The sequence below is a fragment of the Rhinoderma darwinii genome, chromosome 12, assembly GCF_050947455.1.
Source record: "Rhinoderma darwinii isolate aRhiDar2 chromosome 12, aRhiDar2.hap1, whole genome shotgun sequence".
Taxonomy (NCBI): Eukaryota; Metazoa; Chordata; class Amphibia; order Anura; family Rhinodermatidae; genus Rhinoderma; species Rhinoderma darwinii.
In genome coordinates this window covers 37,147,464-37,170,522 of record NC_134698.1, presented here as the reverse complement: position 1 = coordinate 37,170,522, position 23,059 = coordinate 37,147,464, and the positions used below count along the sequence as shown (strand labels likewise).

The following is a 23,059-nucleotide window of genomic DNA, read 5'->3' as shown; positions in this document are numbered from 1 at the left end:
AATGTTGTTCCTTGGGTCAATAAGGAAACTGCAGTTTTTATGTATTCCCCTAGGATTGACTATGCTGAATTCGCTCCCGTAGGTGGTATGGTGGTAATTTGCAATTTTTGAGTTTCTCTCAAATGAAGAAAAGAACCAAATAGAATCTGTTGTTCAAGTGGTAAAGTTTCACTTTGAAAAATTTTAAGAACCTCCAAAGCTTACAAAATTTTAAATGGTTACCGTACACAATCAAAACACTTCTTAGACAGTATCTGTTTATATAACAGCGCATTCCAAATGACATAGTTTGGGGCAAAAGTAATTGCAGAGGGACCGTTCATGCCAACCTTCAAGGTGCAAGGCCAATTTTACCATCTCATCGGATCTTTGCTACCACAAGATGAGCCAAAATGTATTCAGGTTTATTTAGTACCAGAATACAATGTACAGGTCAATATCAGAAAACAGAACTTTCCGCAACTAAATAGTAACCTTATATCTCCACTTCAAAACATGCTGCATCAGGTGAATCCGTACGTGCATAGTTTCAAAGCTGCATTACAGTCTATTCCGCAGGGGCAAAGCAATGATTACAAAATGATCGTAAGTGCAGATAGACGTCCTGTTGCTGAACACCGCGCCCGTTATAACGCCCCCGTCACAAATGAAGTTACAGTGGTTTTATTTGATCAGGAGTGCGATAGGCGTGACATCGTGTTCCGCACTCACGACGATCGCCTGCAAAGCATTTTCGAAACACAGAGCTTACGTCACCCTGCAATATCCTTTCAGTTATTACAATGGCAAAGATGGTACAATTTTGGACTCCCCCCAAGTTAATCCTACTGCTAGGGTAACAAATTTTCATTAAAATATATCAGCCCAGCAATTTTATTCATACCTGCTGCAGATAAGGCGTAATCGTTTTATCTATTTGCAACGATTTCAAGGATTGTTCGGCCAATTTATCGTGGACATGTATGCGAAAATAGAGATGGAGCGTTTAGTGTACATACACACTAACCAGACATCTGCAAGACGCCATGCAACAAGATAATATAAAAAACTTAAGGCGATTAGTTATCCGGCCATCCAGTTTTACGGGTGGTCCACGTTTACATGCATGAACGTACACAATATGCTTTCTGCTTCGTCTGAAAATACGTCCGGCCTGACTTTTTCATAACGTTCACAACTAATCCAAAGTGTTACGAAATTTCCTGAGAACTTCTTGCAGGACAGGCGTCTTATCATGGGCATGATATTATAGCCAGAATTTTCCCACTTAAAATTAAAGTTGATGATCAACCTGATCACAAAACAAAAAGTTCTCAGTTCAGCTCTTTGTTTTTTGTACAGCGTTGAGTAGCAACCGCGTGGCTTGCCACACGCCCATATTCTCCTGTGGCTGAAAAAAATTAAAAAATTGTAACGATGCTGTTGACACGGTCATAAGTGCTGGTTTTCCTAACAGGAACGAGGATCCGATATTGCACAAGTTTCTAAAGACACACATGGTTCATGGGCCATGCAGTGCTTTAAATAGAAACTCTCTTTGCATGCAGGAGGGCAATAGCTCTAAAAGATACCCTAGAGCGCTATTAGAGCACACTATGTCGAAGGAAAACGTGTATCCATTGAATCATGGAAGATCACCCCTACACGGCGGTTTCACAGCTACAGTCAGGTTACATTGTCAGGAAATTGTTTTGGACAATAAATGGGTCGTAACCGGTGTTACCAAGAACATTTCAAGCTCACATCAACGTCTAAATATCGAACAGCATCGAAGCCATCAAATATACACTACCGTTCAAAAGTTTAGGGTCACTTAGAAATTTCTTTATTTTTGAAAGAAAAGCACAGTTTTTTTCAATGGAGATAACATTAAATGAATCAGAAATACACTCTATACATTGTTAATGTGCTAAATGACTATTCTAGCTGCAAACGTCTGGTTTTTAATGCAATATCTACATATGTGTATAGAGGCCCATTTCCAGCAACCATCACTCCTGTGTTCTAATGGTACATTGTGTTTGCTAACTGTGTTAGAAGGCTAATGGAGGATTAGAAAACACTTGAAAACCCTTGTGCAATTATGTTAGCACCGCTGTAAACAGTTTTGCTGTTTAGAGGAGCTATAAAACTGACCTTCCTTTGAGCTAGTTTAAAATCTGGAGCATTACATTTGTGGGTTCGATTAAACTCTCAAAATGGCTAGAAAAAGAGAGCTTTCATGTGAAACTCGACAGTCTATTCTTGTTCTTAGGAATGAAGGCTATTCCATGCGAGAAATTGCCAAGAAACTGAAGATTTCCTACAACGGTGTGGACTACTCCCTTCAGAGGACAGCACACACAGGCTCTAACCAGAGTAGAAAGAAGTGGGAGGCCCCGCTGCCCAACTGAGCAACAAGACAAGCACAATAGAGTCTCTAGTTTGAGAAATAGACTCCTCACAGGTCCTCAACTGGCAGCTTCATTAAATAGTACCCGCAAAACGCCAGTGTCAACGTCTACAGTGAAGAGGCGACTCCGGGATGCTGGCCTTCAGGGCAGAGTGGCAAAGAAAAAGCCATATCTGAGACTGGGTAATAAAAGGAAAAGATTAATATGGGCAAAAGCACACAGACATTGGACAGAGAAAGATTGGAAAAAAGTGTTATGGACAGACGAATCGAAGTTTGAGGTGTTTGAATCACACAGAAGAACATTTGTGAGACGCAGAACAACTGAAAAGATGCTGGAAGAGTGCCTGACTCCAATATAAGTATGAGTTTTCATGGAAAACACAAAATTGTCTGGGTGACCCCAAACTTTTGAACGGTAGTGTATATGTAAATACGTCAACAAGGGTAGTGACCAGGCCACGTTTGCGTTGAGAAATAATAATGAATACGACGAAGTCACGACGTTGCAATCTGGCCGATATATAAGCTCTTCTGGGGTGGCGTGGTGTGGTGCATTTTGAGCTTCCGCATTCACGAGAGACATCAGCCAGTGATGCATCTTGATGTTCACCTTGAAGCCGGGCAACTGGTGTTCTTCTACCCTGAAAATGTGGTAGAGCAGTTAGAAAACCCTAGACAAACTACTTTGCTGGCATACTTTCAACTTTGTGGAACAGATGATTTTGCAAAAACACTGTTATATACTCTAGTCCTGTCATATTATACTCCTAATAAGCAGCAAGGTGTTTTCAACAGTAGAAGATGTTGAACAGCTGTGAATGGCGAGCCGGGCCTTTTAAAAGAACACGTTTTTGGAAGAGTCTATACAGTTGTAATGATGGGTAGGGAGACAGACAGGTGAGCCCTAATCTACCCGCCACTCAGTCCCTACCTACTTGCAACGACCCGCCCTAGGCGACAGGGTACAACTGGGCGACAGTCCCTACACTCAAAAGGTGCACGACAGACAAACCGACAAGGGTACAAGGAAGCCGGGGAAATGGGGAAGTTGCCCACGGGAACACCGTGAGCAACAAGCGAGGTGAACGAGCCGAGTCAAACCAGGAGATGAGCGAGGTACAAAACGCAGAGCAGAAGAGTGGTCAGTAAAGCCAAGGTCAATAACAAGCAGAGGGTCAGTAGTTCAAGAAGCTGCAGCAGGGCCAGGAAACCAGCAGAGAAGAATCACAAGCAAAGGAGGAACAGGAAAGGCAGGTATAAATAGACAGAGAGCGGGAGCTAGCTCCGTCTTGCCAGGCTGTGATAGGCTCTCCCACTCCTAAGCCTGCCATCCTGAGTGGTGGAAGATGGAGTCAGTCTCACAGACATAGAAGCAGGTGCAGACTGATTACCTATGGGCGTTGACACAGAAGCTGTGTCTGGCAGATCCTTTACAACAGTGCATCCTTACAACTCCGAATTCTATTACTTACACTTAATTCTACATAGAGTTCGTGGACCTACTTCTTTTGTCGAATTGCGAAAGGTTGACGATATTGAATATCCTACTTACTAGGCTGCTTGCAGAGTGCGTCACTTGCTAGATGATCAGCATTGGGATGGCGCTTTGGCCGAAGCATGGGTCCACGATATTTCACATCGCTTACATCATTTGTTTGCGATTTTGCTGATTTTTGGTGGACTTTCGGATGCTGCACAGTTGTGGCAAAAATATCAGGAAAAATTAGAAGACTTTTTTTTCAGGAATGCACAACTAAACAACGGTGAACTGAACGACACGTTGCATGAAAGTAATATGAATCGATTTTTGCTGGCTATCCAAAACATAGTTACATCTATAGGGGGGATTTCCGGTCTCTCAATATGGTATGCCAACACCAGCTTTAGACTGGAAATGCATTAATAGGGAGTACGCGGCGGAAATAAACTATAACCAGCGAAACTGGCCGAAACATTGCACAACGGTGTCTCGAGTTTGACAGTGGAACAGCGTATGATATTCGATCATGTGTGTCATAGCGTAGATGGTACTTTGGGAAAAATCCTGTTTTTAGATGCACCCGGTGGACGGGAAAAACATTTCTCACCAAAGTCCTCTTGGCCCAAATACGCAATCAAAGCAAAATTGCTCTTGCTGTCGCTTCATCGGGCATAGCAGCCACATTGTTGCCTCGAGGCAAAACCGCCCATACAATGTTCTAGATCCCGATTGACTTGAAACTTACGGAAAGCCCAGGGTGTAATGTTTCTAGAAACCGCAACAAAGCAAGGGTTCTATTGCTGCTTAGTAATACGGGGCGAGTGCACTATGACAAACCATAAAGCGGTAAAAGCAGTAGAGAGAACTTTACGAGATATCAGACATAATGTCCGGCCCATGGGTGGTATGAACATGCTTTTCTGTGGCGATTTTAGGCAGACTTTGCTAGTCATACCACTGAATCATCGCTGTGAGCGTTTGCTCCAGAATGAATATCAGCGGCATAACATCGTTCATTCCGCTAGCGTCACAGCTCACAAATCGTGTGGCCTCTTCAAAGGGCCTCAAAACGCGACATGCGTCTCTAACCAGCTGCCAGTGCCTGAGCTCGAAATTACACTGGCTCCAAACGCTGCCCGTCTGCTGCATCAGGAAATCATTCACGGCTTTCCGCTGTTCGTACAGACGGTCCAACATGTGCAGGGTGGAATTCCAGCGTGTTGGAACGTCGCCAATCAGGCTGTGTTCTGGGAGATTGTTTTGACGCTGCAAGTCCAGGAGGGCGTGCTTAAATGCATACGAACGTCTAAAGCGAACGGCCAGCACACCCTTCAAACCAACATATGATTTTAAGAAGCGTGTTATGACCAGATTGATCACATGTGCCATGCAAGGTGCGTGTGTCAGGTGACCTAGACGCAGTGCAGCCACAACGTTCTTGCCGTTATCAGAGAACATTGCCCAGTGTGAGTTTCAGAGGAGACAGCCAGCGTGCGATTTCCTCCTTGATGCACAGCAGCAGCTCCTGCCCTGTGTGGCTTTTCTCGCCCAGGCTCAGCAGGTGTAAGACAGCGTTGTGGCGCTTCACCTTGCACCTATGAAAAGAGGAGGGAGGAGGAGTGGAAGATACGCTGTGTCCTGTCGGGGACGGGAAGACCTCCAAGGAGGAAGGCAAGGAGGAGGAGGAGGAGGAGGAGGAGTAGGAGGAGGAGGATGATAGGCGCCTGGTGTCCGGAGTTGAACCAGAAAGATACAAGCGTGGAGGTGGTAATGCCTGGCATTGCCGCGGTGGGGCATCGGACTGCAAAATATTGACCCAGTGGGCCGTGAAAGACATGTACTGTCCCTGCCCATAGTTGCTGCTCCACGTGTCGACGGTGGCATGTACCCTGCTGCCACACGGATAATTGCAAGGACTGGCACACCTTTTCCTCCACATGCTTGTGCAAGGCAGGGACAGCTGTTTTGGAGAAGTAATGTCGGCTAGGTATTCGCCACCTAGGCTGAGCGCACGCCATCAATTGCTTGAAGCCGGCGGAGTCGACCAGGTGGTACGGCAGCGACTGCACCACCAACAACTTAGCCAGGTGTGAATTAAGCCGCACGACAAGTGGATGACTGGGTATATATTGTTGCTTATTGGACAACGATTCCGTAATGGATAACTGACGGGACGTAGGAGGAGCACTAGATGACAGTGATGATGATGATGATGACAACGACATGGTGGATAAGGCCTGGCTACTACTTAGATGACAGGGACTCGGAGCAGCAGCAGCAGCTGCAGAGGGGTCTTCATTAGATGTACATGATGATGGTGGGGCATGTCGATTGTCCCACATGGCCTTGTGATGCCGCTCCATGTGTTTACGTAGAGCGGTAGTTCCTACATTGCTGCCCTGCCCACGCCTTACTTTCTGCTTGCAGATACGGCACTGTGCCATGTTTTCGTCCTCCGGGAAGGTACAGAAAAATTGCCACACGGCAGAGTACCGTAAAGAGGTAGTACCACGTCCACCACCACCACCACCACCACCCGAGCTTGCTTTTTTCGGGAGCCTACACCAGTAGCAGCAGTGTCACCGTCACCGGCTCCTGAGCTTACCCTACCGCTGCAACGTTTTGCAGATTTACTTCTGCCCCTACCTCGGCTTGGCTGTTTATCATTGCCAGTGCCGCCACTACTACCCTCCTCCTCTGACGCCGTCATCACCTCGTCATCTGGTTCGCACGTCCTGTCTTAAACAACATCATCATAGCCCTCCTCATCATCCCCGCCACTTCTGTCACTGTGTTGTGATGTGACATCATGGCGGGCTCCATGCCCCCCCTCATTACTGCATCTGCCACCACGGCTACCACCAACACCCCCACTACCACAGCTATGCATCTCGGACACCGCTTCCACCTCCACCGCCGCAACACACTCCGTTGGCTGACTCGCTGAAAACAAATCATCACTATGTTGTTCAGTATCTTCCTTCGCACCCGAGGAGATGTCTCTTAGGACTCTCGGGAAAGATGGCTTCCCGCTAGGAAGGGGGAGTGAAGATATAGATGATGGAATGGAAACGCTAGAAATACTCATATTACTACTGTCACTGTGCCAAGGAACTGTAGGGGATCTGGAATCCAACGAAACCTGGCTTGAAGCCAGATCGTCAGTCTTCCTGCTGAGATGACCGCGAGCCAGCCAACCAGTCCACAATGGCCGTATTGTCTGAAATAACCCGCCCACCGGAGGAGATGGACAAGTCTGGCTTGCTGATACTGCTACTACTACCAGCAGGCACATGGCTGCTGCTACTAGTAGAACTGGGCACATGTCTTGTGCCAAAAATGCTGGTACTGGGTCTGGCACCAACAGATCCAACATTTGGACTGGAAGAGGACATGGCATGGGTGTTTTTTCCTCTGCCCCGTCCTTTCACAACCTTTTTATTACCAGACATTTCACTGCTGGAGTGCAGAAAGTTGAATCAAAACCCCTTCCCCTACTAGAGGAATGAGGCCCTTTATAAAATATTATTGGGACTGGCTGAAAATGAGTGACTGTGAATAGGTGGCAGTCAGTGTATGCTGTGAGTTGTATAATAGCACCAAAGGCACCGGCTGTACTTAATTAGCACGTTGAATTAAACCCTTAGACAGAAATTAGGCCCTTTTAAATTGTTATTCGGACTGGCGAAAAATCAGTTACTCATAAGGTGCCAGTCAGTCAGGGAATGCTGGGCGTTGTAGTACTACAAAGGCTGCCTGTATTGCAAGTTGGATGTTAACCCATGCAATGGGGATGAGCCCCTTATAAAAGCTTATTCACACACTGGCTTGGCAAATGGCAATGAATGAGAATTTCTATCAGCCACTGTGCACTCAGGGAATGCTGGGCGTTGTAGTACTACAGCTGCCTGTCTGGATTGCAAGTTGGATGTTAACCCATGCAACAGGGATGAGCCCCTTATAAAAGCTTATTCACACACTGGCTTGGCAAATGGCAATGAATGAGAATTTCTATCAGCCTCTGTGCACTCAGGGAATGCTGGGCGTTGTAGTACTACGGCTGCCTGTCTAGATAGCAAGTTGGATGTTAACCCATGCAACGGGGATGAGCCCCTTTATAAAAGCTTATTCACACACTGGCTTGGCAAATGGCAATGAATGAGAATTTCTATCAGCCGCTGTGCACTCAGGGAATGCTGGGCGTTGTAGTACTACAGCTGCCTGTCTAGATTGCAAGTTGGATGTTAACCCATGCAACCGGGATGAGCCCCTTATAAAAGCTTATTCACACACTGGCTTGGCAAATGGAGAATTTGTATTGCAATTTGGATGTTGAGAGTAGACTCCCGCTGTAGTGGATGAGCCCCTTCGATTGCTGGATTCCTGGCTTTTAGATTCCTAAAGCTTTCCCTTACTGCACAGAGAAGCTATCCCTACTTCTCCTGTCTCTAAAATGGCCGCTGAGCTCCGTGCATAGACTATTATTGCAGGCTTGAGCCCGCCCCTATGCTGCCTCACGATTGGCTGGGAGAGCCGTTTGCAAGGCAGTATGGGGTAGCCTGATGTCAGGTGATATTTTGAAATCCTCCATTTTAGATCTAACATGTGGCAGGCGCCAAAATGTAGCCGGGTTCGGTCAAAACGTGTTCGGCCGAACCCGGTCAAGTTCGGATTCGCTGCGAACCGAACTTTTCACGATGTTCGGACCGAAACCGGGTTCGGTTGTCCCGGTTCGCTCATCTCTACTCGTAAGCATGGGTTCGTTTTTGAAGAGAGAGAGGAATAGGGAAATTGATGACCTCCTTTCCCAAATATTAGACCTTGAAAATCAACATAAACGTCCTGCAGCTCAAGGGGTTCTCTACTCGCTTATACTTTGCAGGGAAAAGCTAAAACAATGTTTGAACTTACGCACGGCAAAAGCGTATACCTCTGCTACTCATAAATATTATATGCATGGCGACAAGGGGAGCAAACTCATGGCATATTTAGCTAATAAGAGACGACTGCAAAGCTTTGGCCCCAAAATCCGCTCCCCTACTGGAGCTATTCTTGAGCAGACAACCGACATTGAGGCTGAGATCTGCTCCTTTTATCAATCATTGTATGATTTGCGCCCTGAGGAGATGCCCAAGGAGCTGGCGGACAGAACCATAATGATTGAGTGTTTCCTAGACTCCCTCTCTCTTCGTGCCTTATCTAATACACAAAAAACCCTGCTTGAATCGCATTTTACAATTAAAGAACTCTGTGATGTGCTTTCAAGTATGCCCGCTAGTAAGTCCCCGGGACCTGATCGTCTTCCCGCCTCATACTATAAACAGTTTGGAGACATCTTGCTGCCATTTTTTCTCAAAGTGTGTAACTCTCAACGATTCCCAACATTTCTCACCCTTAGCGCTAGAAGCACATATTTCGATAATACCAAAAGCTATCGCCCCATATCACTTTTATACGTGGACGTTAAATTGTACGCAAAAATAATCGCTAATAGGATGCAATCATTACTACCATTCCTGATTGACCCAGAGCAAACTGGTTTTGTTAAGGGTAGAGGGTAAACACAACACTACACGTGTTCTCCACTTGATCCCCTACACCAGGTCGAGAAAGATTCCTCTAGTTTTGTTGTCTACTGATGCAGAAAAGGCCTTTGACCGGGTGGACTGGACCTATATGGTCAGAGCGCTTTCCCGTTTCGGCTTTCCACAACTCTTCATTCACAAAATCCTATCTCTGTACACCACCCCACACGCAAAGGTTAGAGTAAATGGCCACTTATCGCGCCCTTTCCAAATCAGGAATGGCACAAGGCAGAGTTGCCCACTATCTCCCATTCTTTTTGTCCTCACAATTGAGACCTTGATCCAGAGCCTGCGTCAGAAGCCACTTCTTAATGTGGTCTCCATTGGGGACAGTGTGCACTCCACAGCTGCTTTTGCTGATGACTTGCTTATTTTCATCACTAACCCCTCCATAACTCTACCCTGACTTAGACGTATTTACCCAATTTGTCCAACTTCAAAATTAACTCTAGCAAGTCCGAAGGTTTTTGTGTTTCCTGCACTCCGGCTCTGTTAACGTCTCTGAAACTAAACTCCCCCTTCTCACTACGTTCGGACAGCATAAAATACCTGGGAATTAATTTAACTCCCTCACCTGACAAATCGTATCACCGGAATAACACACCCTTGCTCTCTGATATTAAAACCACTATCTTGTCTTGGCAAATACCATATATCTCCTGGATTGGTAGATCCAACTTACTGAAGATGGTCATTCTCAAACTTCCCTATCCCAAATTTTCCCGATTTCCCCTTCCAAAAACCTTTTTTGCGGGCATCAGACAACCGTTTTCTAAATACATTTAGAACATTACTAAACCCAGAATAGCATTTAGCACCCTTGTCCTTCTTAAACACTCAGGTGGAATATGGCTTCCGGATATAGAATCCCATTATCACTCCGTACAACTATACAGGATTACTGAGTGGTTTGATCGTTCGTCAAGTAGACACGGGGTTCCCGTGGAGGAGGCTACCATAGGCATCCCCCTTTCCTCCCTTCTGTGGCTTGACTAACCTAATGCAGCCCCCTTTTTTTCTAGTTACTCTCTTACCACGGCTTCTTATCAGACATGGACTAAGGGTGAGGGGATGAAATCCCTGCACCAAATTCCATCCCTCCTGATTACGGTCGGAGGCCTTGTGCAGTTAGACTGAGAGATTTGGGGACCGCCCTTCCCTTCCTAGAGCAGCGTCCTGCAGCACATTCGATTTCATACTGACTAATTGCTCTGTTCCTACCCTCCACGAATTGAGATCTCAGCCCGGATTCTCGTCCCTCAATTTCCTCTCTTACTTTCACCTCAGAAGATGTTACCTGGGAGCGCTTAGACCGGGATCACTTGACCGCCCGTCATCTTGGTTGGAAATAATCCTCCTCCTTCGCCAACCACCTAAAAAGCTTCTTATACTATAACAATCTCATTAAGATGAATTCATCGGTACAGCCTTCCTTTATTAAATCTTGGGAGTTGGAACTAAATACTACCTTTTCTGACAAGGACACCAAGGAAATTTTTAGAAACTCCCTTGGGACCTCTAGATGTGTTAAACTACAAGTATCCTCATACAAACTGACCTCTAGATGGTACAAGATTCCTTGGGTAATGAATAAAATATGTAACGGAATCTCCCCTGACTGTTGGAGGTGTCATAAAGCCCCGGGAACCTATCTACATATATGGTGGGAATGTGAGAAGATCTTCCCCTTTTGGGACCAGATACAAAATACTTTTAATGCCATTACTCAGTCCTCGGTTGTTATTTCCCCACGAGCAGTGTTTCTAAATCTGTGGCCAACATTCCCTAGGGAGGTCCCCAGGGAGCTATGGTTGCAACTCTTTGCAACAGCCAAAGCTTTGCTTCCATTGTATTGGAAAACCGAAGCTGCACCACCAATAAGCCACTGGCTTAGGAAGGGAGCTCTGCTTGTGAGAATGGAGAAGCTTTCACATCTTGAGTATCATTCTCATGCCAAATACGAAAAGAATTGGGCACCCTGGTTTGCGTTCTGTAAAAATGACCTTTTTAAACACCTTTGGTGTGAAGACCCACCCATGTCTGATGGCAACTGATTTTTTGCTACCCTTCTCTTTTATTCAGGAGTGAGGTCTGATAGACAGACAAGACCAGGTATTTGTTGGAGACCTCTCTCCTTTTACTTTTGCCCCCCCCCCTCTGACGTTCAGTGATTTTGAAAAGACCATGCACATATCCTTATAATACATTGTTGTGATAATTTTTATTGTTTGAAATGTCTATTGTAGAGATTCTGCTTTGTACACACAAGTCCTCTAATTGTGTATCCTAACAATTATTTGTATATTAGGTACACTGTTTCTCTTATACATATTGTACTTGCAGTATTGCCTTTATGAAAAACCTCAATAAAAAGATATTGATAAAAAAAAGGCAAGACAAAGAAGGCAGAATTTTATTTGGTCGCGGACTGCCGCTGTTCCCCACCTTGCGACGGCCGCGACCGCAGACCCCTGGCTTCCTGCCAGCGTCTAACTCAGGAGACGCCAGGACACACGGCCATCCTGCACTGCTCTGAATCCTAGGGTAAACTGGTAGGTATTCGTGGAGAGCTATAAGAGTCAGCTGGAATAACCGTAATTAGCACCTGGGCACTTTCCTGTATGGCAGGTTGGTGCATAAAGAGTTAGGAGTTTGGCATCAGGGGATCTTCACTTGTAAGAAAGGGGTTCAACTTCCTTATGAGTCCCCTAGAGTCTGGTGCTGGTGCAGCTCTATACTGTATTGGCAGGAAAGTATGGCTTAGGGACCTCCAGACATGCTGGATGCCTGTTTCTTGTGTTTCCAGATTTCGGTTGGGGGTATATCTGTCCCCACGGATGAGGCAGGGCTCTGCTTTCAATTGGTTAGGCAATATGTCTAATTTTTTAGTGCTGGTGGCTGCTCCGCCGGGACACCGGAGTGTTGCTGCACATTGATGGGCAAGTCATACAATTATGACAGGTGGAAGGGCCGTGGGCAAAGTCTCCTGGCTTGAAGATAAGTGCGTTCGCTGGCTGGAATCATGGCATTGACTGGGCAAAGAGGTTTCTGTGGACTATGCAGGGTCTGACCTGTCCACCAGTGTTGGTGCTGTAGCTGCTGCACTCGTATTCTATAGATCTAAGTACGAGATTACTGGAGCCTGCAGGGGTAGACTGGAGTCCCTAGATCTGTAGAAATAGTGCTGTATGAGTGATGTGAGGAGGTACGGGTCTGTAACCTGGATTTTACTTTTCTGGTCTTCCCCCAAGATTAAAGTGATGCCTGGTAGCTTGTGTAGAATAGAAAGTACTTAGGAGCTCTCAGTTGTGTCCTCACAGCAACATAGATGGCTATGCCCCTCACCTTTTTGTTTTTGTAAAAGGGATGGCCTACTTTTTATACATATGGCATTTACAGCTCCCACCATTCCTTCTCCAGCAAACTGGAAATATTCCATTAGTGAATTTAACGCATTGGACAATCTTAACAAACAATATTGTAAAAGTTGGATCCTGCTCCTAACTTTTGAAGATTTCAACAATGTACATTCATTTTTACATGCTGGCTAGTTTTTAAGTATATTATTTTGTGACTCCTACAGGTGGATGGAAAAGGTTCCATAAAGGAACTCTTTCCCACAGGCAAACAATTAGAACCACTTGCAGTGCCACTGTGTGATGGAAAAGTGGCTGTAGGACAGGATGACTTGACTGTGGTTTTGAATGAGGAGGGGACCTGCACACCCAAGTGTGCCCTCAACTGGACTGATATTCCTATGGCAATGGGTGAGCATGTTGTACTGCTTTTAAAGAACCCAACTGCAGCATTGAAACCATGTGTTCACAACACGTAGAAAGTTGGAATACAGCAAGAATTGTCATTTCACAGTGTAAAATACAGTATAGCTGTAAACAGTTAGTAAAAGAGAAGTTATATTCGACTATATCTTAAACAATTTTTGTTTTAATCTAGTCCTTTTGCATAAATCTATTATGTATAAGACCTGCATTTCCTGCTAATTTTTGCTTCTTTTAATAAATTTGAGGATCCTTAATCTTATGTTTTAGTGGTCAAAGGCAGTCCTATTTTATTCTTTTTTCAGGTGACCACAGTTTGAGATTTTTATTATATTCTGAAATATGACAATCAATTTGTTTCCATTGAACAGAACACCAGCCTCCTTATATTATTGCTGTGCTGCCTAGATATGTGGAAGTACGAACGTTTGAACCCCGCCTCTTGGTACAAAGCATTGAGCTTCAGCGGCCTCGTTTTATTACATCTGGAGGGTGAGAAATTACTTGGAGTTTAAGATGCACTCTTGGTATTGAAACCTATGAACTGTGTTGCAGCTGTATTAAAAGATATGACGTCTTTGATCATTAACCCCTTCAGGACACAGCCTGTTTTGGGCAATGCCCCATATGTGGCAATAAACTGCTGTTTGGCCACACGGCAGGGCTCAGAAGGGAAGGAGCACCATTTTGCATTTTGGAGCTCAAATTTTGCTGGAATGGTTTTCGGGTGCCATGTCACATTTGCAAATCCCCTGAGGGACCCAAACAGCGGAAACCCTCCAAAACTTACCCCATTTGGGAAACTACTGCCCTCAAGAAATTTGAGGGGCATAGTGAGCATTTTGATCGCACAGGATTTTTGCTGAATTTTAGTGGAATTAGGCAATGAAAATGAAAAGCTAAGTTTTTTTTTTTCATAATAAAATGTTGTTTTAGCTCAGATTTTTCCATTTTCACTATATATAATGGAGAAAAAAGCACCCCAACAATTGTAAAGCAAACCCTTCTGAGCACGGCAATACCCCATATGTGGTAGTAAACCGCTGTTTGGGCACACGGCAGGGCTTAGAAGCGAAGGAGTGCTAATTGGCTTTTGTAGCTCAAGTTTTGCTGGAATGGTTTTCGAGGGTCATGTCACATTTGCAATGCCCTGAAGCCCCAAAACAGTGGAAACACCCCAAAAGCGACCCCATTTGGGAAACTACACCCTTTTAGACCTCACAGATCTTTTGCAGAATTGATTAAAATTAGGCAGTGAAAATAAATATCAACCTTTCCAATAAAATTTTCACTTTTTTTTATTTTCACAATTGGGGTAATTGAGAAAAAACACCCCAACATTTGTAAAGCAATATCTCCCGAGTATGGCAATAGCCCATATGTGGTCATAAACTGCTGTTTGGACACACGGCTGGGCTCAGAAAGGCAGGAGCGCTATTTGCCATGCAGATTTTTTTAAATTGCTTTTTGGGCGCCATGTAGCATTTGCAAAACCTCTGAGGTACTTGAGTACAGTGGAACCCCCCAAGAAGTGACCTCATTTTGGAAACTACACCCCTCAAGGCATTTATCATTTGCCTGGACATATGACAGGGCTCAGAAGTGAAGAGCAATATGCACATTTGAGGCCTGTTTTGGCGATTTTCACATTATTGGCCCAGAAACTACATTTTGAGGTGTGTAGTAAGCATTTTGACCCCACAGGTATTTTTTCATTAGAAATTAATGAGCAGCAGATGGTGCAAAGTGAAAATTGCAATTTTCCACTGATATAGTGCACGAAAATGGCATATGTTGTGCCCAGTTTGTGCCACTGAAGGCCAATACCTCATAAACTGTTAAGCGGGTTCTTCCGGTTATGGCAATTCTGGTATTGTTTTTGATTATCTTTTACTGTGTTCACCGTGCGCTATAAATTACATATTTACTTTATTCTGCAGGTTGATGCGATTATGACAATACCATATGTATATAGCTTTTTTTTATGTTTTACCTTGTTTGCACAATAAAATCACTTTTAAAAAAAAAAACATTTAGTTTTTGTGTTCAAAGCTATTCCATCAAGAAAGCTGTGTGAGGGTTTATTTTTTCGGAGCGAACTGTAGTTTTTTTTTTATCCCTATTTATTCCATTTTGGGAGGTGAAGTAACTAAAAAGTAGCGATTCTGGTATTTATTTTTTTTTAAATGGTATTCACCGCACAGGATAAATAACATATCTTTATAGTTCAGGCTGTTACGGATGTGGCGATACCAATTACGTGTAGCTTATTTTTTTTCTAATAATAAATGACTTGATGATAAGGGAAACTGGGTGATTTTTTACTTTATTACTTGAAATAAAATTTTTGCACAACCTTTTGTTTTTATTTTAATTTTTAAGTCCGCTAGGGTCATGAAGGTCTAACTGTTCGATCGTTGATATCTGTCAGTTTCACACTGGCAGGCAGCGTAATCACCTTCTGTAGATTGCAGACCGTGGTGTGCCGAGGTTGTTGTAAGACTTTAGATGCAGCAGTCACTATTAACCGCCACATTTAAGGGGTTAATCGGCAGGGACTACCGCTGTGATCCAACCCGATGTCTTGCCTCAGTACTAAGGCTGCTAGTAGCAGCTAGTACTGAGAGATCCCAGGCATAGGAGCATCACTGTTCGCTCTTTTAGAGGACACGTAAATTAACGGGCTGCAGGCACAAGGACTAGTGCAGCCCATTTACGTGGGGTAGTTGGGAAGAAGTTAAAGAGGCTCTGTCACCACATTATAAGTGCCCTGTCTCCTATATAAGGAGATGGGCGCTGTAATGTAGGTGACAGTAATGCTTTTTATTTAAAAAAAACGATCTTTTTTCACAACGTTAGGAGCGATTTTGGTTTATGCTAATGAGCTTTCTTAATGCCCAAGTGGGCGTACTTTTACTTTCGACCAAGTGGGCGTTGTACAGAGGAGTGCATGACGCTGACCAATCGGCATCATGCACTCCTCTCCATTCATTTCCACTGCACTAGCGATATAGTTATATCACTATGTGCAGCTACATACACAAGCCCTAACATTACTACAGTGTCCTGATAATGAATACACATGACCATCCAGCCTGGACGTCATGTGTACTCAGAATCCTGACACTTCTGACTCTCTTTTTTTGTGAGATTCCGGCAAGTGAAACCAAATCTCGTTTAGCTCCGTAATCTCGCGAGATTTGGTTTCGCTTGCCGGAATCTCACAAAAAAAGAGTCAGAAGTGTCAGGATTCTGAGTACACATGACGTCCAGGCTAGATGGTCATGTGTATTCATTATCAGGACACTGTAGTAATGTTAGGGCTTGTGTATGTAGCTGCACATAGTGATATAACTATATCGCTAGTGCAGTGTAAATGAATGGAGAGGAGTGCATGATGCCGATTGGTCAGCGTCATGCACTCCTCTGTACAACGCCCACTTGGTCGAAAGTAAAAGTACGCCCACTTGGGCATTAAGAAAGCTCATTAGCATAAACCAAAATCGCTCCTAACGTTGTGAAAATAGATCGGTTTTTTTAAATAAAAAGCATTACTGTCACCTACATTACAGCGCCGATCTCCTTATGTAGGAGATAGGGCACTTATAATGTGGTGACAGAGCCTCTTTAATAACAAACAGATTAACATCATATTGTGTAATGAGAATGCGTAGTATGTGCTGGTGGTTAAATAACATACGAGTGGATCGATAATTGGTATACACCGTGGGATTCAAAAGTCTAAGACCACTAGTGAAAATGCTTCTATTTTGAATGTATATGTTCCCAATACAAATGAGATTATCAACATAACAATTTAAATAAAAAGTACAATATTTACATTCATTTTAGGATTTATTTTTTTAACTTTTTAATGTCACCATTTGTTTTAATATGTGTGCAGTCAAGCTGGCATGTACAATTACAATTTTGTGCAAAATCAAATGATTCATGATTTGAGACTGTACAATGAGTATCTTGTAACGTCACTGAATATTTGACTTTTTAGCTCTTTTTCCTCATAAATATTTATTTTTTTTAAATTTGTTTTTATTATTTTTCTGTATAAAACAACAAAATAACAACAAAGTCATCTCAGGCGACTTAGTGCATTTGAAAAGCATACTGACTTGCAAGTCAGGCAGATAGGTACATTCAAATAATACAGTCTCTTTGCCTATATACAGAACGAGAGTTTATACATGTCATTACCACTTTGTGTTTATCTCGTCTCAGCAAGGGAATAATCGTGCACTCTAGCCCCCTTCTCGGCCACACAACCGTGGGCCATATTGCTCGGACACATAACCAAACATAAAAACCAAAATACTATCAGAAAATAAAACCTTCGTTGCCCGCCGCTTCTCTTGTATACCACGTGTCATCTCCCCAGTCCTCCTTTCAGAAGTCTGTAACATCCATTCCCTGTCCCCAGCTGTCTACACTCCCCCCTTCTACACCCTATCCCAGGCATGAATGGAAGTCCTACAGCAGGGTATCCCCAGCCAGCCTCCTCCTCTAATAGCATGTAGTGGGTTGGAAGCAGGTATGTATTTTATCTTTTACTCGTTCGGGTAGTAGAGAAATGAAGCCCTCCCAGATCTGAAAGAAAGTCTTAACCCTTTTCTCCTTCTGGTGTGAAGCCTCCACCCAATTCATCTTCATCATAAAGGATAATTTTTCCAGGAAAACCTGAAGGTGCAGGGCCTGGGTGTGGTTCCACACCTGCAGTATCGCCTTCCTGCCTGCTGCTGCCAATAAATGTAGGATGCGAAGTTCATGTCAGGTATGATCCTGTGTGCCTGTTTCCACATAGCCCAGAATTGCCCATTGGGAGGTCAAAGCGAACTGACCCGTCATGTTAGTCTTTGCAAAGTCTCCAACCCCCTCCCAGAACTCCCGAATGCGAGGGCACGCCCATAAGCAATGGTATAAGTTTGCCTCCGTCTCACCACACTTAAAACAGTCCGAGGTCTCATACAGTCCCATCCTGTGGCCCCTTTTGAGGTGTAATATATGCTCGATGAGCCACCTTGAGCCACATTTCCAGATATCTTGCTGAGGGCAAGAGTTTGTACGCAAAAATTGTGGCCTGGAGTATGACTGAAGGGGTTAAAGTCGCATCGTCTACCTCCCATTTCGCTAGGCCTAAGCCAGGAGTACTATAGTCTATGGAGGGATGAAGAAATTTGTATAATCTAGATATTCGCGCGAGATGTGTTCCTGGCTCTAGTATCAATGATTTATAAGGGGAAGTCCATTCATCGGGCGAAATGTGACTCAGCACCACCTGTGTATAACTCTGGGCCTGTAAATAGTTAAAGAATGGGAGAGAGATGTGTGGATATTTAATTTGTAAGTCCTGTAGGGAGAGCATTGTGTGAAGCGTGGGATGCAAAAGAGCCCCCAAGGAGTTAATACCATTATCATGCCAGGAGGTAAAAACATGATGTGAGGCACCCTGCTGGAACCGCAGGTTCCTGACCAGGGTCAGTGCTGCAGAAAATTGGGTATCTAGGTGCAGCATATGGCGGATCTTATGCCAGGTCCTCCAAATTGTAATTATGAGCGGGTTGACCCTAGAGTCAGTAGGCAACATGTCATATGGGAGATGTAGAAGGTTTATAAGGGAAATCCCCGGGGTGAAGGACTAATCCACCTGGGGGGTGGTATAGTATGAGGTGCCTTGTGCCCAGTCCGATATAACCCTGGCTAATGCCGCTAAGTTATAAGTCCTAATATTGGGGAAGTTCAGACCGCCGTTAAACCTATGCTGTTGCAAAACATGAAATGGGATCCTCAGCCGACCCCCCCCCCCCCCCCCCCCGCCCAGATAAATCCCCTGTAGAGTTTATTTATGAGCTTTTCATCCTTCGGTCTCAAATACACAGGCAGGGATTGGAATAGATAAAGAAGTTTAGGGAATTCCAACATTTTCAGTAGATTTGCCCTGCCCATGAATGAGAGAGAGACGTGTTGCCACGATTTGAATGTGGATTCCATGGCTACAAGGTATTTAGAAATATTGCAGTTATAAAGGGCAGAAGGCACTCTAGTAATCTCAATCCCCAGGTATTTTATCGAGGAAAGGCACCATTTCAGGGAGAACTGCGATGACCATAGGGGCGTGCAAGGGCCTTTTAGAATTAGGGCTTCATTTTTATCCACGTTCAGGGTGTAGCCAGAAAGTTTCCCCAGCGTTTGTAGCTCCTCCAGGGCCAGGGACAAAGTGTGCCTAGGATCCTTGAGTACAAGAAGAAGATCATCCGCATATGCCGTCATCTTCAATTCGTAACTCCCCAGATGTATACCCCTGAACATGGATGACGAGGAAATGTGGTATAATACGGGGTCTAATGACATGTTGAATAGGATGGGGGTGAGGGGGCAGCCCTGTTTCGTGCCTCTGAAATCTATAGTCTGAGAGAGGTGTCCGTTAATAAATAGATTCGTAGTGGCCTGCGTCTGTAAGGAGTGCAGATACGTCAGAAAAGTCTGACCAAAATTCCTACCACGCAGCGTCTCGTTTAAAAAGGGCCAAGAGACCTTATCTAAAGCTTTTTCAGCATCTAGACTGAGCAGCATGGTCGGAAGTTGGCCATCCTCCTGGGCCCGCACCGTCGCAGCAATTACCGCCCGAATGCTTTTAGAGGAGTATCTTCCAGAGACTAACACTCCATCTGGGAAGGGTGGGCGATTGCGGGAAGGAATGTCTGGATACGATTCGCTAAGATTTTGGACAGGAGTTTGTAGTCCTGATTGAGCAGGGAGATGGGTCTGTAGGACTGGGGTAAGACTGGGTCCTTATTCGGTTTTGGGATAATTATGGTTCGAGAATCAAAAAACGAGTCTACTACCAAGTTGTTACGATAAATGTCGTTGAGTAAGCGAGTAAGATGTGGGACTATGTCTGGGGATAGCATCTTGTAGTACTCTATCGGAAAACCGTCGGGCCCTGGGGATTTGTGGTTATGTGAAGAGGAGATGGCTAAAAGCGTGTTTTGTTCCTCCGAGACGCTAGGCATGGAAAGAGTTTCCAAAAAGGCCTTCACTTTTGACATATCAGTGGGAGCTGCCCTGTAGAGGTCTTCATAGTACTCGGCAAATACTGCTCCAATTTTCTCAGTTTCTGAGTGTAATGCCCCTGAGCGTGTGTCCCTTGCCAAAAGCACACGGCCCGTATTACGTGGGGGTCGCGTGAGATATGCCAGTAGGGATCCTACCCTGTTCCCCCATCTGTAAAATTTGTTTTGGGAGGACTTCATCTGCCACATTGCGTGCCCCTGTAAGGGTATGTTCACACGAGGGCGTCCGTTACGGCTGAAATTACGGGGATGTTTCAGCCTGAAAACATCCCCGTAATTTCAGCCGTACCGGCATGTGCAGGCGCTTGAACGCCGCGTCAATTACGGCCGTAATTAGCGCTGCTATTCATTGGAGTCAATGAATAACTGCTCCAATTACGGCCAAAGAAGTGACAGGTCACTTCTTTGACGCGGGCGTCTATTTACGCGCCGTCATTTGACAGCGGCGCGTAAATATACGTCTCGTGTGAACAGACAAACGTCTGCCCATTGCTTTCAATGGGCAGATGTTTGTCAGCGCTATTGAGGCGCTATTTTCAGACGTAATTCGGGGCAAAAACGCCCGAATTACGTCCGTAAATAGGCCGTGTGAACATACCCCAAGAAGGTATTCAGCAGGCCCTGCGCATCTAAGAACTCTTTTTTTAGAGCCAGGGGTGGGGTTGCCCGCGTGTATGGAATGTGCTCTAAGGAGATTAGATTGTAAATCAAGGAGTTGGGCCTGTTTTCGCTTACGCTTTAAGTTTACATAGCTTATTATATGCCCCCTCATCACTGCTTTAGAGGCCAGCCATATCAAGGCTACGTCACCTAGCTGCTGGGTATGATCGTGGATATAATTATTCCAGTGTGTTTTTAGATAACTTCTGAAGTCCTCTGACTCCTAAAGATATGAGGGGAATCTCTACAAACTCGTCCGGGGCATAGGGGGCAGCCCCTCTAAGGTGAGGGACACAAGAGCGTGATCTGATATGGCGATGGGTCGAATATCAGTCCGTGTCACTCTTGAGAACAAGTCTGTAGTGAGCATTATGTAATCCATTCTAGAAAAAGTCGTGTACTGCAGAGTAAAAAGTATAGTCTCTCACTTGCGGGTTATGGAGTCTCCAGGGGTCACATAAAGAGAGATGTTCCATGAAGAAGGCCATTTGCGAATTAGGAGGGGAGTCAGCATGGTCTACACCCGATCTGTCTAGGGGAGGGTAAGAAGCTAAATTATAGTCTCCAGCCACAATCAGATCCGAGCATTCCCTTTGCAACAAGAATTCCAGTAGCTTAGGATAGAAACCGTCAGATGTCAGGTTGGGGGTGTAGATGTTAAGGAGAGAGTAAGATTTGTCAGCTACAGCAAGTCGGATGTACACAAAATGGCCATCAGGGTCAGAGTACCTATCCTGGATGGAGTATGGCAGGCCTTTTCTGAAATATACAGCGACCCCACGTGTCTTGGTGGAGTACGTGGAGACCACTGGCGCATCTAACCAGGAGGCCTGGATAGGAACATAGTGGTCCGTTCTCCAGTGAGTTTCCTGCAAAAAGATGATATCTGCGCGTTGACGCTTTATATGTGCGAGCAGTTTGTGTCGTTTTTCAGGGGTATTCAGACCTGCCACATTCCATGACACCATGTGTAGGGTAGGGGGTGTATGGGACTCATGTGATGTGCTTATTAGGGTACTCCTCCTGTGTCTAGACGTATGACTCCTGTCAGTATGATCCAAACGCTATCACGACGCCACTTCCCGTCCCAGCGAGCGCAAAGTGTAGTCAGCATACAAGAACTGAGGGACCATTTCCGGTCACAAGAGGCTACAGGTAACCTAAGAGAGAGAGACGGCAAGCGTAAAAACCTAACCCAAAAACAAAATAACATCATCACACAAGTAAATACATTACATTGAGTAAGATGGGTGCTATAAACACTCCACCATCTACAGGCGGAAAAACACAGATAGCTTCCATAGAGCAAACCAAGGATCTCACGACCCATTTAACCAACAAGAAGCCAATAGGCCAGAAAATGAACAGTCTCTGCCACAGTATAATGAATGTATATCAGTCCGCCACCGCTGGAGGATATCTTCTGGCAGCTTCCTCCGGGGAGTCGTACAGCCGGGCCCCGCCATTCTCCACCACACGTAATTTTGCCGGATAGAGCAGCTGAAAGCAGATATTGTTGTCATGGAGATGTTTACAGATTGTTGTGAAAGCTTTACGCTTCTGGGACACTTGAATGGAGAAGTCCTGAAACAGTAGGATTTTGTGGCCATGAACCCGAAGTTCCGGGGCCTGTCTGTACGCCCTGAGGATCCGTTCTTTAACAGTCCAGTTATGGTAGCGGGCTATGACAGCCCTCGGCCTGCCCCCTCCACCCTGGTCTCTCCTTTGCCCCAGGTGGTGGGCCCGCTCAATGGACAGGGGATCTTCCGGAGTTTGAACACCAAGAGCCCTGGGCAGATCAGTAGACAAATACTTAGCAAGTGTTTCCGCTGTAACATCCTCCAGGAATGCCGACGAATCGCAGATTATTGCGTCTTTCTCGATTTTTTTTTTTCCAAATCATCCAATTTTTCTTGCAGTGTGTGAATAAGGGCATCTTGATGGGTGGTTAGACCCTCCAGACGAGTCACCCCCGTTTCACAGGACATGGCTCTGGTCTCCAAGTCCCCCAGCTTCTGGGAATTTGCGGTCAACTGAGCCAACACCGTGTTAATAGAGGATTGTAAAAGGTCCAA

At 45.0% G+C, this 23,059-nt stretch overlaps 1 protein-coding gene across 4 annotated transcripts in view; it reads left to right on the top strand.

Annotated features, from left to right (window-relative positions):
- Window positions 1–23,059, top strand: part of VPS39 (VPS39 subunit of HOPS complex) — a 449,085-nt gene that overhangs the window by 136,386 nt on the left and 289,640 nt on the right. For all 4 annotated transcript variants that reach the window (XM_075844598.1, XM_075844597.1, XM_075844599.1 and 1 more), the window contains 2 exons: window positions 13,044–13,227; window positions 13,611–13,731. In XM_075844598.1, the coding sequence (XP_075700713.1) occupies window positions 13,044–13,227; window positions 13,611–13,731 (305 nt within the window). The remainder of the gene's footprint in view (window positions 1–13,043; window positions 13,228–13,610; window positions 13,732–23,059) is intronic.